The sequence below is a fragment of the Lissotriton vulgaris genome, chromosome 10 (genome assembly GCF_964263255.1).
Source record: "Lissotriton vulgaris chromosome 10, aLisVul1.2, whole genome shotgun sequence".
Taxonomy (NCBI): Eukaryota; Metazoa; Chordata; class Amphibia; order Caudata; family Salamandridae; genus Lissotriton; species Lissotriton vulgaris.
Genome location: NC_141698.1, coordinates 733,752,235 through 733,769,816, shown reverse-complemented (window position 1 = coordinate 733,769,816; position 17,582 = coordinate 733,752,235). Strand labels below are relative to the sequence as shown.

At 51.1% G+C, this 17,582-nt stretch overlaps 1 protein-coding gene across 8 annotated transcripts in view; it reads left to right on the top strand.

Annotated features, from left to right (window-relative positions):
- Positions 1-17,582, top strand: part of WAC (WW domain containing adaptor with coiled-coil) — a 669,371-nt gene that overhangs the window by 378,560 nt on the left and 273,229 nt on the right. For all 8 annotated transcript variants that reach the window (XM_086941596.1, XM_086941594.1, XM_086941592.1 and 5 more), the window contains one exon: positions 2,281-2,429. In XM_086941596.1, coding sequence (XP_086797722.1) covers positions 2,281-2,429 — 149 coding nt within the window. The remainder of the gene's footprint in view (positions 1-2,280; positions 2,430-17,582) is intronic.

Genomic DNA, 17,582 nt, shown 5'->3' with positions numbered 1-17,582 from the left:
CCTAGTCACCGGGTCAGCCCCCTTTTTTAGTATAAAGATGGGAGCGGGCCCCCTGTTAAAATTAGATCATCTTTGGAATCAAGATACCACTTTCTTCGAAAGGACTTCACGATTTCTTCTTCAAGATTCTCCCTTGTGGCTAAGGAGTAGTCACCCTGCATCCGCAGGCACCATCCTAAAGAACACTGCGGTCTGCTGCAAGTCCTTCATCACGAATCCGACGACCCAGCTCGACGAGACCCGGCTTCCCTGGCCCCTCTGACCTCTACTCACCTCTACAGCCCAGCTGAGAACCGTGAGTGCGACGAGACCTCAAGGGACCGACGATCGCCAAGACTGCACGACATCTTTACTGCAAGCCCACCGTGTCCTCCACTGGTGAGTGCTTTGGGGTCCGAGAAGCCCCGACCCTGCGCAGCTCCAGCACCCAAGATCAGCCCCCCTGCATCTCCACGATCTGCGTGGGGCCCTTCTGCTGTTTGCTGTGCACCGCGTTGTTTGGCTACTAGCCGGCTGGCTTGTGGCCCTCTGAACGACGCCCAACGACTTCACGACTGCTGGTCTGGTTGCTCCAGGCTGGCCTTTGCTTCCTTCTTCAAGAGAGGCACCCCGGACCCTCCTGGTCCACTCCAGACGCCATTTTAGGTCCACCGCGTGGGCTTGAATTTGCCAAGGCTTTGTTGCCCAATCCTGGGTCCAGCGACGCCGACAGCTTCTATCTTCGTGGGACAGCTCGATCCTCCATCCTGGTCGCCGACAACGCCTCCTGGTCCGTGAGATCTTCGAGTCAAGCGTCACCCACTCACCTAGTCGAGGTGGCTACCATCCGGTGCCCTCCTGGTGCCCACTGACTACTGGCTAGTAGTCTCGAACTTGGTCCCCTCTGCTTTCAGGTGTCATCTATCTTCAAGATCCAGGCTTGGATCCGACTGAACTTTCTTCACTGGTCACCGGCCAGCATCTTTTCTTCCGGCTCCTGGTCCGTCTACGAGGATTCCCGACGTCTTTTCAGACCTATGCAGCTGCAGCCCCTGGGCTAGGTAACTTCGGCATTTCGGTGCCCCAGCATAGCCTCACTATCCAAGGGTCAGAATCTACTTTCGTTTTCTCCCTACCAGGTCGGGTTCGCCCGAGAACACTAACTTTCTAATTCCTAGCTACCATAGACTTTTGTCCCGCATCTCGCGTGAGAGTGCACACACTGCACCCGAGTCCCCTAGGCCTCCTAGACATAATCTAACGATTCCCTAGTCAAGTCCTAGCGATTCCAAAAGCTATTAGTACTGTACTTACCTGCTAGGAATTTCGCATTCCACTTTCAGAGTATATGGTTTTCCGTGCCCCTCGGGCATTTGTATATACTGTGCTAACTTAAGTATTTTTGTAAGAGTTTTTGTTTGTGCTTAGTACCCTGTCCTCATAAAGAGTACAGGGCTGTTGTGATCTTTAAATAAATAACTGTTTATTTTCATAACACTTGTGTGGTGTCCTTTCACTTGGTATTCAAGGGGTATATGTGTGGTAAACAGCTGGCTTAACGCGCCCTCTCGAGTCTTTAGCCTTAGACTGCTCGTATCCACGCTACTAGGATAGCTGGTCTATAAGGTTGACTTACAACCAATCATCAATAAGGGTTGCTGGACTGATACATAGTGTTCACTAGAATAGTGAGCACTGCATATCAGGCCACCTTCTCACAATCCGGACCCAACACTAGGTGGCGATCTAATGCAAAGATATGAATGTTAGCAGCCCTACATGCCAAGAACAGATGCATACTGGTAAGTAGCATATTCATTATGTTATAATGCTACATCTGGTATTGTTGGGGGAGGGATTGATTAAGGGGTTCAAGAACCAGTTGGGGTGAAATGTGATGTGAGGCTGTATGCCAAGTTATTTCTGTCTACCATACTTATATATTTGTAATGTATAGTGTAGTTTGTAGGTAATACATGTACATTTCCTACAAATAGAAAGCACTAACTGGACAATACATTATTCAGTGTTACGCACCAGCGAAAGGAAATTACTAACCCAGACCATCTCCTCTGCGTATGACACTGACTGCTCTGCTACCCTGAGAGTCAAGTGTTGCAGTGGGGTACTTTGCTTCCATTAAGGAGTCAATTGTTGACCTATTACTTGTGAAGGACTCTAATCCCAATTTCTTACATCCAGGAAAAAACTTAATTCAAATGTTTTAATTTTTTAGATTTTTCGAAGATGGTTTGCAAATTGATTTGTTGAAGTATCTTTTTTTTTATTATTCTGTAACAGCTCAACAGTCTAATCAGTCTCCATTGTCCTTAACATCCGATGCTTCATCACCAAGATCCTACGTATCTCCGAGGATAAGTACACCTCAGAGTAACACCGTTCCTCTGAAGCCTTTGATCAGTACACCACCTGTATCGTCGCAGCCAAAGGTATTATGCTGAATCCTGAACTGCAATTTCTCAATACAAACCCTTGTTTTATCTACCTAGATTACGTATTGATTTGTTTTTCCGGGACTCTTAAAGCCCTAAGTAGTGTCTCATGTCACTTTGTTTTGTCACAATTTCATAGGATTAGAGACTGTAGGAAAGAGACCCTTTTTGCACGTTTACCCCCTAACCTTTTGCCAGATAACTGATACTAACTTGACCGAGTGTGCCGTGGGTCCCTATCAATCAAGTTCCAAAGTTGTGCGTTTTCCGAAAACTGTACCTTTGTTTCCACAATTGGCACACATGTGGGCCACAAGTCCCTTGTAAAATGTATGACTGGTACCAACAAATGAAATGGCCTTTGAGAAGAGAAGGCCTCTGAGGGCTGAAGCATGTATTATGCCACCCTTCGAGACCCCTCACCACGAGCACACACCGCCAATGCAGTTTGCATGTTTTGATGCAGACCATAGTGAAGAGTTGACATGGCACACATCCCTGTGACATGCCCACCAACACGGCCTGTGGCATGGGTAAGTCGCCTCTCTAGAAGGCCTCTCAGCCCCAAGGATGGGTGCACCATACCACAGGTGAGGGCATAGCTGCATGAGCAATATAGTGGAGCCATTTTGAGTACATTGGCTGGAAGTTTATCAACACTAACTCCACAGCTCCATGATGGCTTTACTGAAGACTGAGCGGTTTGGTATCAAACTTATCAGGATTATAAAGCCACACTGATGCCAGTGATGGATTTAGTATAAAATGCATTCAGAAGGCATGCTAGAGATACCCCCCTGAAAAACGACCAACGTCTAGTGTATTGGCTGACTGGTCCCTGCCAGCTAGCCAACACCAGACAGGCTTCTGACCTCGTATGGTAAGAAACATAACCTGCTCTGGGTGGAGGTGCTTCACACCTACCCCTGGCAGGAACAGCAACACTTGGTGGTGAGCCTCAAAGGCTCCCACCTTGTGATGTGCTGATATGGGCAGCTCTAACTATTGTAAATGCCCTCCCCTTGTCAGAACCCATTTTGGTGGCAGGACAAGCTTGAAAAATTAGTAAGCAGAGTAGGAGTGTACACCATAGCCTGGCGGCACCCCCCCTAGATTTTGCAAAAGCTGATGTTAACCCCACTTCTAGAAATTCTCTATCTTGAATTGTAGAATTAGACCCAGTAGGAACAGCGATGTGCCAGTTTCCCAATGGAAGGGGTCACCCAAAGGGTATAGTCACCCTAGGTGACAGTAACCACTGGCTACTGCCCCGACTTCAGTAGCACCCTTCTATCTAGTATTTAAGGGCTCCCCTGAACCTTGTTCCTCCAATTCAACGACCTTCGGAGGAGGATCAAAGAGATGTGCAGCACTGGATAAGTCGACTGACTTTTCCCCAGCCCAATGGCCTGTTTTCTCCAGCGATGCCCTGCTCCAAGAACCTGTGCTGTCTTGAACAAAGTCTCCTTTGGACACCGGATTTGTCCAGCAAAGAAACCAACCCGGGCCTCCAGGTCCAGGCTGATCTGCAACACTTGTACCACTCTACCCGACGCGTACAGGCAGAGTACAGGTGGCTCACCGACCCAGTGAATTCTCCCGGCGATCCTAACATGAGATACAGCATTGGATGACCTCTCCTTACCACCCCTTCAACCCCTGCAGCCTCAACCTGAAGGGTCCCCACGACTGAATCTGGTGAGAAAACCAGACTCCAAAAGACACCCCTGCATCCTCATCCCGTCTGCCAAGGAGTGCCCAGCCGATGGTGTCCCAGCATCCCCTCACTATCCAACTTAACTCTCCAGTCCTGTGATTCCTTCAGCGAACCGTCGGAAGCAAGCCTATCAGCCCTTTTGCCCAACCGAGGATCTCCATTGGTTTCAACAAGGCCCAACACCACCTTTGCATTCTGCACCCGGCCACCTGTACGAAGCTGGCTCTGTTTATACTATACCAAAATGAGGTATAGTGTGCACAGAGTCTTGTGGAACCCCAAAGGTAGGCAGTGGTAACAGTAGATAGCACCTTATTCTCTATTTGTGGTAGTGTGATCGAGCAGTATGGCCGTATCAGAGGACTTTATTAATCCTTTGTTGTACACTCCCAATCGGCAAATAAATTCACACACTCAGACTTAACTTCAGACCAATTGTTTTTGTATAAAAATATTCTTTTAGTTCTTTTATGTTTGAGGCATGTGAGCTGCAGATCACACCCTATGCATAGATCGCCATCTGGTGTTGGTCCTAGATTTTTGCAGTTTGTTATTGTCTTGGAAAAGTCACAAGATATGGGACTCCTCCTTTGGACAATAGTGCGCACGGGCATTGACTCCATCTTCAGATTGTTTTTTTCCGCCATCGGGCTCTGATGTGTTCCACGCGTTCCAGTTCGGTATAGTTACACAGTTAACTTTTGAGGCACAATCCTTACCCAATTCTTCATTATTGTCTCGATTGAGTTTCCCTTTCGAAGCTCATCTTCACAAACTTTTACTTCGGTTCCAGTCGTTGAAGCAGTCCTTTGGGCCTAACTGCCATCAGGCTTTCGGCACATCGACGCCAACCAAGCAACTGGTTCCAAAGACTCCAACCAAACCTTCGAAACATACAAAAACTCCTCAGACCAAAACAAAGGAGCATAAAATTACTCCAAAGACTGCCACAAAAGCATTTTGGACCCGAAAAAATCAGCATCGAAACACCATGCTTCCGAGGAACAGCTTTTTGAACCTGATCCTTCACAAAAACTCTCGAAATAGACCCAGAAAACAGGTCATTTTAGGATTAGTCCTTCCAACAAAAGTAAAATGGACAAACCTACACCATCTCCACTTCCCTTAAAGAAAGACATTGCCACCTCTCCTTTAAGGATCCCTTCTCCACAGTACATTTCTCCTGTTCCATCTCCAAGATCAATACAATCCCCTCCACCTCCAGATACTGATATGACGAAGGAGATAATGAAGGGGATAATGAACCTCTACCAGACCCTATTCATTACATCCCAAAAGATCCATGGGAAAATTATGGCACACTAGATGTTCCACAGGAAGATGTCTATCCATCTAGACCAGGGGTCTACAAACCGGTCCTGGAGGGCCGGATCCATGCCAGATTTTTTGGATATCCCCATTGAGATACATGTAGTTATTTTAAAAATCTGGCATGTATCCGGCCCTCCAGGAGACCCCTGATCTAGACCATCCCCTCCAGAAGACACCATAGCTTTCACTCAGCTAGTACACAGGGCTGCACAATAACACGGGGTAAACTTAAATACAGACCCCATAGAGAAAGACTTCCTCATGGACACTTTTACAACATCCCAAAGGTCCACCTCTATTCTACCAATGCTAAAAGGGGTAATTAAACACGCTCCCAAAGTCTTTAAAGAACTAGTTCGAGCTAGAGTCATTAACCCTAGATTAGAGAAAAAGTACAAAGCTGCCCCAACTGACTCTACATCTATTAAGGGACATTAGATTCCCTAGTTGATTCCAGCGCCAGGAAAATGGCAAACTCTCAAACATCAGGCGATGCTCCACCGCCTGACAAAGAGTCAAAACTATTGGACTCATCTGCCAAAAGAACAGCGTCACAAGCAGCCAACATATCTTTCATTCTTTGTCTACTTCCTCTGCCCCTACCCTCCTTCCCTTAACTTCTCCCCTTGCCTGCTACGCCGCCTGTCCCTTGTGCTCTTTTACTAGGCACTCCTTCTCCCCTTCGTGGGGAAAGATCCAATTTACTTATACTCTGGAGTCTCCGTGATCCCTCTGAGAGAGTCCACAGCGCCAAGGGAGCCACTCACAGTTGAGGTGTGGTATGGCGCCCCTTGCTTAAGCACTCCCTCTCCCCTTTTTGGGGAAGGATCCAGTAGGTAGGCCTCAGAGTCTCCGAGACCCCTCTGAGAGAGTCCATTGTGTAAAGGGAGCCTCGCGCAACGGAGTTGGGGGAATTTTACCACTTTCCCTTGGATCACAGCTTACTGGACTTTGGACGCAGCTATTACTAGTCTACCGGTTTGTGCCCCGTCACCCTACCCCTCTTCGTTCATGCTGTGTCTCACCCTCCCCCTCCTCTTTCCCTCCTTCATCCACGGTCTACTTCCCCTGCTCCTACCCCTTCTCCAATTAAACTCTCCCCATGCCTGCTTTTTCCCTTACGCACGTTGTCCTTATCGCTTGTCTCAAACTAACATGTAACTATGTTGCTATGCTCTAATGACTCGGTAACCTTTGTAACGATGTAACCTGTAACTGGTCTGATACTCATGTAAAGCGCACCGTTACCTCCGGGTCTAGCCAGCGCTATATAAAACCATTCAAATAAAATAAATAAAATATGGAAGATTGCCAACACACCGGCTTTACTAGCCAGATACGATAGGGTGCACTATGACTAGCTATAGACCCTACTACAGCACCACCTAGAAGAATATAAATCAAAAGCCCATGATTTTATACAGGAAGGTAAAATAATATCTAATACCTCCATTCGTTGTGCTCTAGATGCCGCAGATACAGCCTCCCGAGCCATAAACACCATTGGCTTTTTGCGCAGACATGCATGGCTAAGGCTATCAGTTTTTAAAGAAGAGGTGCAGACTACCATACTAAACCAACGCGTTGACGAATAACACTTGTTCGAGGCATGTGGGCTGCTGAATTCATATCTGTGCATAGATCGCCGCCTAGTGTTGGGTCCGGATGATTGCACATTGTTGTCCTGGAAGTATCACGAGATAGGTGGCTCCTCCCCTGGACTACAGTGCGCATGGGCATCGACTCCATCCTCAGATTGTTTTTTTCCGCCATTGGGTTCGGATGTCTTTGGGTTCCCTCTAGTTGGAATCAATAGAAAACTTCTTGAGAACAAAAGGTCTTTAGTCTAATACATCGGTATAGTCTTGCGTTCGGTCTTAGCTTCCAGCTCGGTTCCGAGACGGATTCTCTACAGCGCGTGCTCTTGGCGCGGAAGGCCCAGTCGACGCTCCAGACCTATCGACCGTCCATCATGGACCGTAGTCCATTCAAGAGATGTCCCGTCTGCAACTTGAAGTATCCCCACATCGACGTCCACCCGGTGTGCAACAAGTGTCTGTCGCCGGACCACGATGAAGCCTAGTGTATGGCTTGTTCATGCTTCAGGTCCAAGAAGACGCTTAAGCTTCGACGAGCTGCGCGCCAGGAGGCCCAGCATGCTGCACCGGCGCCAGTGGACATCTTCGATGCAGGGGATGTTGAGGACGAATCTATCCAGGAAGTTACTGAGTCGAACCCCGCGTCGGACGTCGAATACGACTATAACGCGGGTGCAGAGATGTTAGAGGCCGAAGAAGTCGTCGACGAGGTAGGGGACGACGACGAGACCCTCGGGGCCATGGAGGATAGCTCGGATGAGGAGCTTCCTCAAACTGACTCTGGGGCCGTGCCAATTCATGAGGCTCAGGTCGAGGGATCGCCTTCGGGCCTTACCCAAGATCTCACTATGGGTTCTACGGCCCCGCCTTCGGGCTCGGCCACGGACATTGCTGCTGAGCCACTCCCTGGAAAAACGAAACCGAAAGTGAAACCTACGGTCCCGACTCCAGACACTGCGCAGGTGCCACCCTCGAAACCGAAAGTGCGCATCGCTTTGGTCGGCTCCAAGGCCTCGGAGCCCTCGGCGCCGAAGAAGCCGAAAGTGGCTGTCGAGCCGAAGGCTCAAGTCAAGGGCGTCGAGACGAAGTCTGCCGCGCCGAAGACTAAATTAAAGCTGGTCGAGACGAGCGCGTTGGCGCCGAAGACAGTCGACGCCGGCAAAAGCCTCAGCGACCCGAAGGCTATCGGGGATCCGAAGAAAGCTCTTGGTGACCCGAAAAAACGGCTGGATAACCCGAAGGTTCTCGCAACTCCGCGTCAGCAGGACAAGGCCAAGGGCTCGGCGCCCCGAGACTCGACTCCAGGTGTGGCCTAGAGGGATTCCATTGAACCGGCGCGCCCATCCGCCGCGTTCACCAAGAAGGTGACGGACTCCCTGCAGCACATCAGGGACGGAACAGCTTCGGCCGGTCCAAAGGATCCTCCGCCTACGAAACCGCAGGAGAAACCGCTGAAGGCTTTCGTTCCTAAGGCAGCCGCCAGCGTGCCCGAGAAGGTCTCCTCGGCGCCGAAGTCATCAGCGGTGGTCCCCAGCCCACATCCTCAACGACCTTCTGTGGAAGAGCATCAGGAACACTTTATCGATGCCGAAACGGGCAGGCTTTCCCTCCACAAGCAGAAAATCGCCCCTGAACGCCCTCTGGAGTCTTACAAGATCCCTCTCAAGAAGGACTCTGCTTTCACTCCCGTTCTGGTGGAACCACTTTCCCCACAGACTCATAATGCTTCGCCCACTTACTCTGATGTGGACGCTGGGAAGGGGGATGATGAGGATGAGTACAGTTATCCTATCTATACAGACCCTGAGGATACCCACGAACCCTGGGCCGCTGGTGGTGACCAGGGGACCCTCAATCTGGACAAGACCCTCAACTGTTTTCTGCAAAAACGTCCCCTACAGAAGACTCTGCAGCCTTCAATGCCCTTATTGAACGGGCAGCAAACAATCACAACGTCGAGCTCCATGCTGACCCTGTGGATGTCGACTTCCTTTTTGATACCTTCTCAGTCTCAGAAAAAACTGTTAAGACTCTGCCTATGCTGAAAGGTGTTTTAAAGCATGCTGCTGAGATCTTTAAAGAACCTACCAGGGCGAGGGTGAAAAACCCTAGGATTGACAAAGTACAAGTCGGCGCCTACTGATCCTACCTACATCAAAGGACAGTTGCCTCTGGACTCCCTTGTTGTCTCGAATGCCCGGAAGAGGGCAAATTCTCAGACTACGGGTGATGCTCCTCCCCCAGACAAAGAATCTAAGGTCTTTGAGGCCTCGGGGAAGAGGGTAGCAGCACAGGCAGCCAACATCTGGCGCATCTCTAACACACAAGCGCTTCTGGCGCGCTATGACAGGGCACACTACAACCCACTGGAGACCCTGTTGCAGCACCTGCTTGATGAATACAAGGAGGGGACTGAGATGCTGATTCAGGAAGGGAAGCTGATCTCTAACGCTTCAATTAAGTGCGCTTTGGACGCGGCTGATACCGCCGCCAGGGCAATAAACACTAGTGTTATGCTGCGCCGACATGCCTGGCTGAGAATCTCCGGATTTAAGCCAGAGATCCAAACTACCATCCTTAACCAAACAGTCAACCCAGACCACCTGTTTGGCCCGGAGGTTGACACCACCCTAGAGAAAATTAAAAAAGACACGGAGACTGCGAAATCCATGGGTGCCTTAGTCCCAGCAGTTTCGGGGTGGGTCTTTTCGTCGCTCAAACACCAGAGGCGTTTCGAGGGGCCAGCTCTCCCAGTCCACGCAGTACTACAAGGGCAACACTCAGTCCACATACACCAACAAGAGTCGAGGTGGATATCGTGGCAACAGCACCAAGGGCAGAGGTCGTGGAAACAGCTCCAGATCCTCTGCCACCAGCAAACAGTGACGCCTTGTCACTGCCCCCCGACCACACAACACTGGTCGGGGGGAGACTCCAGCAGTTCCTGCCGGTCTGGAAGTCCATCACCACAGACAGGTGGGTCAGGAAACTTATTCAATACGGTTATTGTCTGGAGTTAACATCCACTCCACCCAACATGCCCCCAAGAAACCGTCCTATGTCGGCCGAGCATTTGCACTTATTGCAACAGGAGGTCACCGCTATGCTGCAAAAAGGAGCAATAGAACTCGTGCCTATGCAAGAAAGAGGCACATGTGTCTACTCCCTGTACTTCTTGATACCAAAGAAGGACGGGTCCCTCCGGCCCATCCTGGACCTCAGGCCACTCAACCATTACATCCTGTCGGAACACTTCCATATGCTGACCCTGCAGCAAGTGCTCCAGTTGCTCAGTCAGGGGGATTTTCTCGCAACTTTAGACCTAAAGGATGCGTACTTTCACATTCCACTGCACCCGTAACACAGGAAATACCTCCGTTTCACCATCCAAAACCAGCACTACCAGTTCAAGGTTTTGCCTTTCGGTGTCACCGCGGCACCCAGGGTGTTCACGAAGTGCCTGGCGACAGTGGCGGCGCATCTCAGGAGACGGAACATTCACGTCTACCCTTATCTGGACGACTGGCTCATCCAGGCAAAGTCAGCCCAGCAGTGTGCCGCCCACATGTCCCACACCATTCACCTCCTGCACGATCTGGGATTCTCACTGAATTACCCAAAATCCCACCTCCAGCCCGCTCACGTACGGCAGTATCTGGGTGCGACTATAAATACTCTGGCGGCCACAGCACAGCCGAATTCAGTGAGAGTCAGTAGCATTCAATCGCTGATACAAAAATTCAGACCTCAACACTCGCTTCCAGCAAGAGTGTTCATGCAGTTGATAGGCATGATGGCCTCCTGCATTTCCATAGTCCCGCACGCGAGACTACATATGGGCCCGCTTCAGGAGTGCTTAGCAGGTCAGTGGACTCAGGCTCATGGGCAGTTAAAAGACCTAGTGTTGGTGAGCGGTCGGGCATACCACTCTCCGCATTGGTGGAATCCACGAAACCTTTGCAAGGGCCGACCGTTCCAAGAGCCTGTGCCACAGATCATCCTGACAACGGACGCCTCTCTCCAGGGATGGGGAGGTCATGTACTCCATTACACAGTGCAGGGACTATGGACGCAACAGCAACGAAAGATGCACATCAATGTTCTTGAACTGATGGCAATCTTCATGGCACTCAAAGCCTTCAAAGTAAATCTGTGCAACAAGGTCGTGTTGATCCGGACGGACAACATGACAGCCATGTACTACATTCAAAAGCAGGGAGGAACACACTCTCCGCAGCTGTCTCATCTGGCTCAGAGCATGTGGAAGTGGGCCATTCAGAGGAACATCTTCCTCATGGCGGAACACCTCCCGGGCAAGGACAATCAGATGGCGGACCTGCTCAGCAGGCACAGCCACCAGATGCACGAGTGGGAGATACATCCATCAGTACTCCAACCGTACTTCCAAAGGTGAGGTCATCCAGAGATAGACCTGTTCGCCACAAGGGAGAACACAAAATGCCAAAGCTTCGCCGCCAGGTTCCCACACCCGCAATCGCAGGGCAATGCGATATGGATGAACTGGTCAGGCAAATTTGCGTACGCTTTTCCCCCAGCACCTCTGATGCCGCTGGTGGCACGCAAGCTCAGGCAGCACTCGATGACTCTCATCCTGGTTGCTCCAACGTGGGCTCGCCAGCCGTGGTACACCACGTTTCTGGAACTTTCCGTGGTACCGCATCAAAGGCTTCATCTCACACCCAGCCTTCTGACGCAGAGCCATGGCGACATTCAGCACCCAGATCCGCAACAGCTCAACCTGGCGATCTGGCTCCTGAAGTCCTAGAGTTTGGCTATCTCAATCTTCCCCCCGATTGCATGGATATCATTCGGGAGGCAAGAAAGCCCACTACTAGAGCATGTTATGCGGCTAAATGGAAGCGGTTAGTCATTTATTGTGCAAACCACGACATTAACCCGCTAGATGCTTCCATTCAAAACATCATATGTTACCTGTTCCATCTGTACCAATGCAATTTGGCATATTCTTCCATACGCATTCACCTGTCTGCGATGGCCGCATACCTCCAGAATAGGCAACACCTATCACTTTTTAGGTCTCGCCTGTCGATGCGCATGCGCATCGAGCAAGCGAGAGTATTGCGACTTATCCACTCTTTATCTACACTGCAAGGAATCGTGGTGATTCCTTGCAGTGCCCGTGACTTTTAAGGTCAATGCGCATGCGCATTGAGCTTATGCGCATTGACCTTAAAAGCGCGTGCGCGTGCACGTCCGTCTTTGTTTACCCGCTCCGCCCCCTCCCGCCGTGTCGCATTTCTCCTCCCCCTCCCCTCTCTTCCTTCCGTCTAACGCCGTCTAACTTCCTTCCGCGTAACACCGCCGCAACGGTCACATCACTTGTCTTTTCAAACACTAAGGCTAACCCTCCCTCCTCCAAGCCCACCCCCCCTCCCCCGGTAAGACTCCACGCGGTTTGCGTCCCTCGCGCAGCTCACCCGCTCCGCCCCCTCCCCGCCGTGTCGCAGCCTACAGCAAGACTACGTCTCAGTCCGCCGCGAGCCATGCTCATCTACCGGGCTGCAGGCACACTGATCCTGCCAGTCATTCCCACAGGCCGGTCGCAGCTCCCTCGGTGCCGCCCGTCCTCCAGCTGCAGAGCACAGCGTCACAGGCGCTGACCGGCTCCACAGAGTGCCCGCCTGCACAGGAGCAGCTCACAGCCAGCGGCCTCCCACATCCTCTGCAGGGCGGTCCTTGCCGCTTCCATCTAGGCCGCGGGACAACGCCTGCTTCACATGTACGGTGGCAAGCCTATTTTGTGTGCTCAATCCCCTACGAAGCACAGGTCAGCTTCTCTAAATTCTAATTATTTTGTTTACTTTGATACTCGTAGAATACTTGATAAATATTTCTCTGGTAGACTCTGGTAAACTCTAGAAGATATTCTGTTCAACTGCGCATGAGCTCAAATCTTGCGACGCGTTTTTCTTATTTCCCTATCGAAACGCGACGTGAAGGAACACCTCCTATTCCTCAAAATGTTCAGGTGAAGTGCGCAGCTCTCAGCGCGCCTCACCGGTATCACATGAATCTTCCAATTGGGCTAGAACGCTGACCTGTTTTCTGTTATGGGACACTTTGCCGCCATGTTGGAATCCACCCTGCACCCAATGCTGTTTACAAAGTTTTGACAACGCAGCTACCACCATTCCTCTCTTTTCCTTCTGGACATTTTTCTTAGTATAAGACCTTTTAGCGGGGGACCTCAATCCCCTACGAAGCACAGGTCAGCTTCTCTAAATTCTAATTATTTTGTTTACCGCAGCATATTGCTGTTCATTAGGTGGCAGCCAAAGGAGCTTGCCTAGAGCGCAGCCATCTTCGCGCAAGGCTAGCTCCATCCCTCTGTGTCCGCATATTTACAATAAAATACAAAATAGCCCTTCCCTGCCCTCCGTTTTGTTTCAGCCCTTCCCTGCCCTCAGTGTTGCTTCAGCGCTTCCCTGCCCTCCCTGTTGCTTCCGCCCTTCCCTGCCCTCCCTGTTTCCGCTCTTCCCTGCCCTCCCTGTTGCTTCCGCCCTTCCCTGCCCTCCCTGTTGCTTCCGCCCTTCCCTGCCCTCCGTGCTGCTTCCGCACTCCCCCTCACCCTCACTCACCCTCAACCCCTCACCCTCACTCACCCTCAACCCCTCACCCTCACTCACCCTCACTCACCCTCAACCCCTCACTCACCCTCACCCTCACTCACCCTCACTCACCCTCACCCTCACTCACCCTCAACCCCTCACCCTCACTCATCCTCACTCACCCTCAACCCCTCATCCTCACTCACCCTCAACCCCTCATCCTCACTCACCCTCAACCCCTCACCCTCACTCACCCTCAACCCCTCACCCTAACTCACCCTCACCCTCACTCACCCTCAACCCCTCACTCACCCTCAACATCAACCCCTCACTCACCCTCACCCTCCCTCACTCACCCTCACCCACCCTCACTCACACTCACCCTCACTCACCCTCACTCACACTCACCCTCACTCACCCTCACCCTCACTCACCCTCACTCACCCTCACTCACCCTCACTCACCCTCACTCACCCTCACTCACCCTCACTCACCCTCACTCACCCTCACTCACCCTCACTCACCCTCACTCTCACTCACCCTCACTCTCACTCACCCTCACTCTCACTCTCACTCACCCTCACCCTCACCCTCACTCACCCTCACCCTCACTCACCCTCACCCTCACTCACCCTCACTCACCCTCACTCACCCTCACTCACCCTCACTCTCGCTCACCCTCACCCTCACCCTCACTCACCCTCACCCACTCACCCTCACTCACCCTCACTCACCCTCACTCACCCTCACTCACCCTCACTCACCCTCACTCACCCTCACTCACCCTCACTCACCCTCACTCACCCTCACTCACCCTCACTCACCCTCACTCACCCTCACTCACACTCACCCACCCTCACTCACCCTCACCCTCACTCACCCTCACTCACCTTCACCCTCACCCTCACTCACCCTCAACCCCTCACCCTCACTCACCCCCACTCACCCTCACTCACCCCCACTCACCCTCAACCCCTCACCCTCCCTCACCCTCACTCACCCTCAACCCCTCACCCTCACTCACCCTCCCTCACCCTCCCTCACCCTCAACCCTTCACCCTCAATCCCTCACCCACACTCACCCACACTCACCCCCACTCACCCTCACTCACTCACACTCACCCACCCTCACTCACCCTCACCCTCACTCACCCTCACTCACCCTCACCCTCACTCACCCTCACCCTCACTCACCCTCACCCTCACTCACCCTCACTCACCCTCACCCTCCCTCACCCTCCCTCACCCTCACTCACCCTCACCCTCCCTCACCCTCCCTCACCCTCACTCACCCTCAACCCCTCACCCTCACTCACCCTCAACCCCTCACCCTCACTCACCCTCAACCCCTCACCCACCCTCAACCCCTCACCCTCACTCACCCTCAACCCCTCACCCTCAACCCCTCACTCACCCTCACTCACCCTCGCCCTCAACCCCTCAGCCTCACCCTCACTCACCCTCAACCCCTCACCCTCACTCACCCTCACTCACCCTCAACCTCATGCTAAAGATTTACAAAAAAACCCATAAACAATTCTAAAAGCACTAACTCTAATGCTGCGAGACCTATTGCATTTCTAATGCTTGTTAAGGTTCCTGCTATCAAGGCCTTTCTGGAAGGACTCAAAAGGGTCATTCCACCACGGACACCACCAGCTCCAGAATGGAACCTCAATATGGTTCTTACAAGGCTGATGGGTCCTCCTTTCGAGCCACTGCACTCATGTGAACTTCAGTTTCCGACTTGGAAGGTGGCTTTCTTAGTAGCAATTACATCGCTACGGAGGGTTTGTGAGTTGCAGGCTCTCACCATCCAAGAGCCCTTCTTCCAAGTCCATGCCAACAGGGTGGTGCTCCGCACTAACCCTAAATTTCTACCCAAGGTGGTATCTCAATTCCACATAAACCAGACAATTGAGTTGCCAGTGTTTTTTCAAAATCCTGAGTCGCTGGCGGAGCGGATACTCCACACCCTCGACGTTAAAAGAGCGTTAATGTACTACATTGACAGGACAAAGGATTTTCGAAAGACCAAGCAACTTTTCGTTGCATTTGCCTCACACCACAAGGGTAAAGCGATTTCCAAAGCTGGTATCCAAGGTGGATTGTAAAATGCTTTCAGATCTGTTACGCTAAGGCTAAACGCACTCTCACAATTCCACCAAGAGCCCACTCCACCAGGAAGTTGGGGGCCTCTATGGCTTTCCTTGGGAACATTCCCTTAGAGGATATTTGTAGGGCAGCCACATGGTCTACCACACATACTTTTACTAAACATTACTGTGTAGACGTGCACTCTAAACAGCAGGCAGCTGTTGGTCAGGCTGTTCTCAAGACACTTTTTCAAAATGCTGCCGCTGGCACGGGCGGCTGCCGCTAATGGAGGGACTGCTATGTATTCTATGCACAGATATGAATTCAGCAGCCCACATGCCTCGAACTGCAAATGCTACTTACCAGTATGCATCTGTTCTTGGCATGTAGGGCTGCTGACATTCATATCGCCCGCCCTCCTCCCCGGCGCCTGTAGCAGCTGCAGTATTCATATTTATATATGCTCATTGCATGGGCATCACTCACATAGTTCACTCCATCTCGGCCAATGGCTAAAAACAATCTGGGGATGGAGGCGATGCCCATGCGCACTGTAGTCCAGGGGAGGAGCCACCTATCTCGTGATACTTCGAAGACTCTTCCAGGACAACAATGTGCAATCATCCGGACCCAACACTAGGCGGCGATCTATGCACAGATATGAATGTCAGCAGCCCTACATGCCAAGAACAGATGCATACTGGTAAGTAGCATTTGCATTATCCAGTATTGGCGTCTTTCATCGATTCACATGCAACCCTCCCGCCTTCCCTGGAAGTATTCACCTAATTCTCTGTGATACGCCTACTTAGCTTAGTGCGAATGAAAATCTGAGGGACTGAGGCTCGAAGATTCTAAAGGGAGGTGCCAGCTGATTGGCTGTTCTCTACAATTTTGTCCTTTTTACAAAAGGACATGGATATGTTACTAAGGGAGGCCTCTAGGCCTACTTTTCTACATATATGTCTATAGGACATTACTTTTGTATGTACCGGGGACTCCCATCCTGACCACGGGGAATGATTCAGGCATGTGAATCTATGAAAGACACCAATACTGGATAACTGCAGTTACAGGTAAGTAACGCATTTCTTTTCCTTGTAGGATTACCTTTTCTACTGTGTAATAAAGCAGTTTTCAAAGGTTTTTCTTTCTTCCTGCTTTTATTGGAATGTTTATGTGCAAAGAAGTCTTTTGCAGCATTGTTCAGCTTTTACAGAGAGGACTGCATTGTGAGTGTGTTTATATATGTATATATACATATATATGATAGGTTTTCCGGGGTCCCTCACATGGGTGGGAGTATTCATGTGCTTATAACTTTGATGAGGATACCCCTGGAAGAGAACTAGGATTACAGGTAAATAACTAATCCTTCCAGTGGATGCAGCACCTGGGATATCTTTCATACTGCATCGTGATTTTGGAGGGTTCTTCGCACCAGCTGCAGTGGTGGCTAACAAACCAAGATTGGGTCAGATGCTGATTCCTCTCTCTTCCCCAACCAGATCGAACAGTGGTGACACTTCTAGGATGGGGCGGCCATCTGAGAGAGGTGGGGATCAGATGCATCTGGTTTCCGGCAAAGTCCGATCTCCATATCAGTATGCCCCTTCGAGGGATTCTTCAGTCGAAGCGGAGGGGACGTTTTGTCACCCGAACTTGTCCAACCTCCACCTCCTTGCTTGGAGATTGAGCGGCAGCAGTTGACAGCTGTTGACCTTTCGTCAGAAGTCTGTGACGTTCCCAGGCAGCCAGGAGTCCCTCCACTAAAACCGTATACGCCTTTAGATAGAACAAATTTGTTTAGTGGACA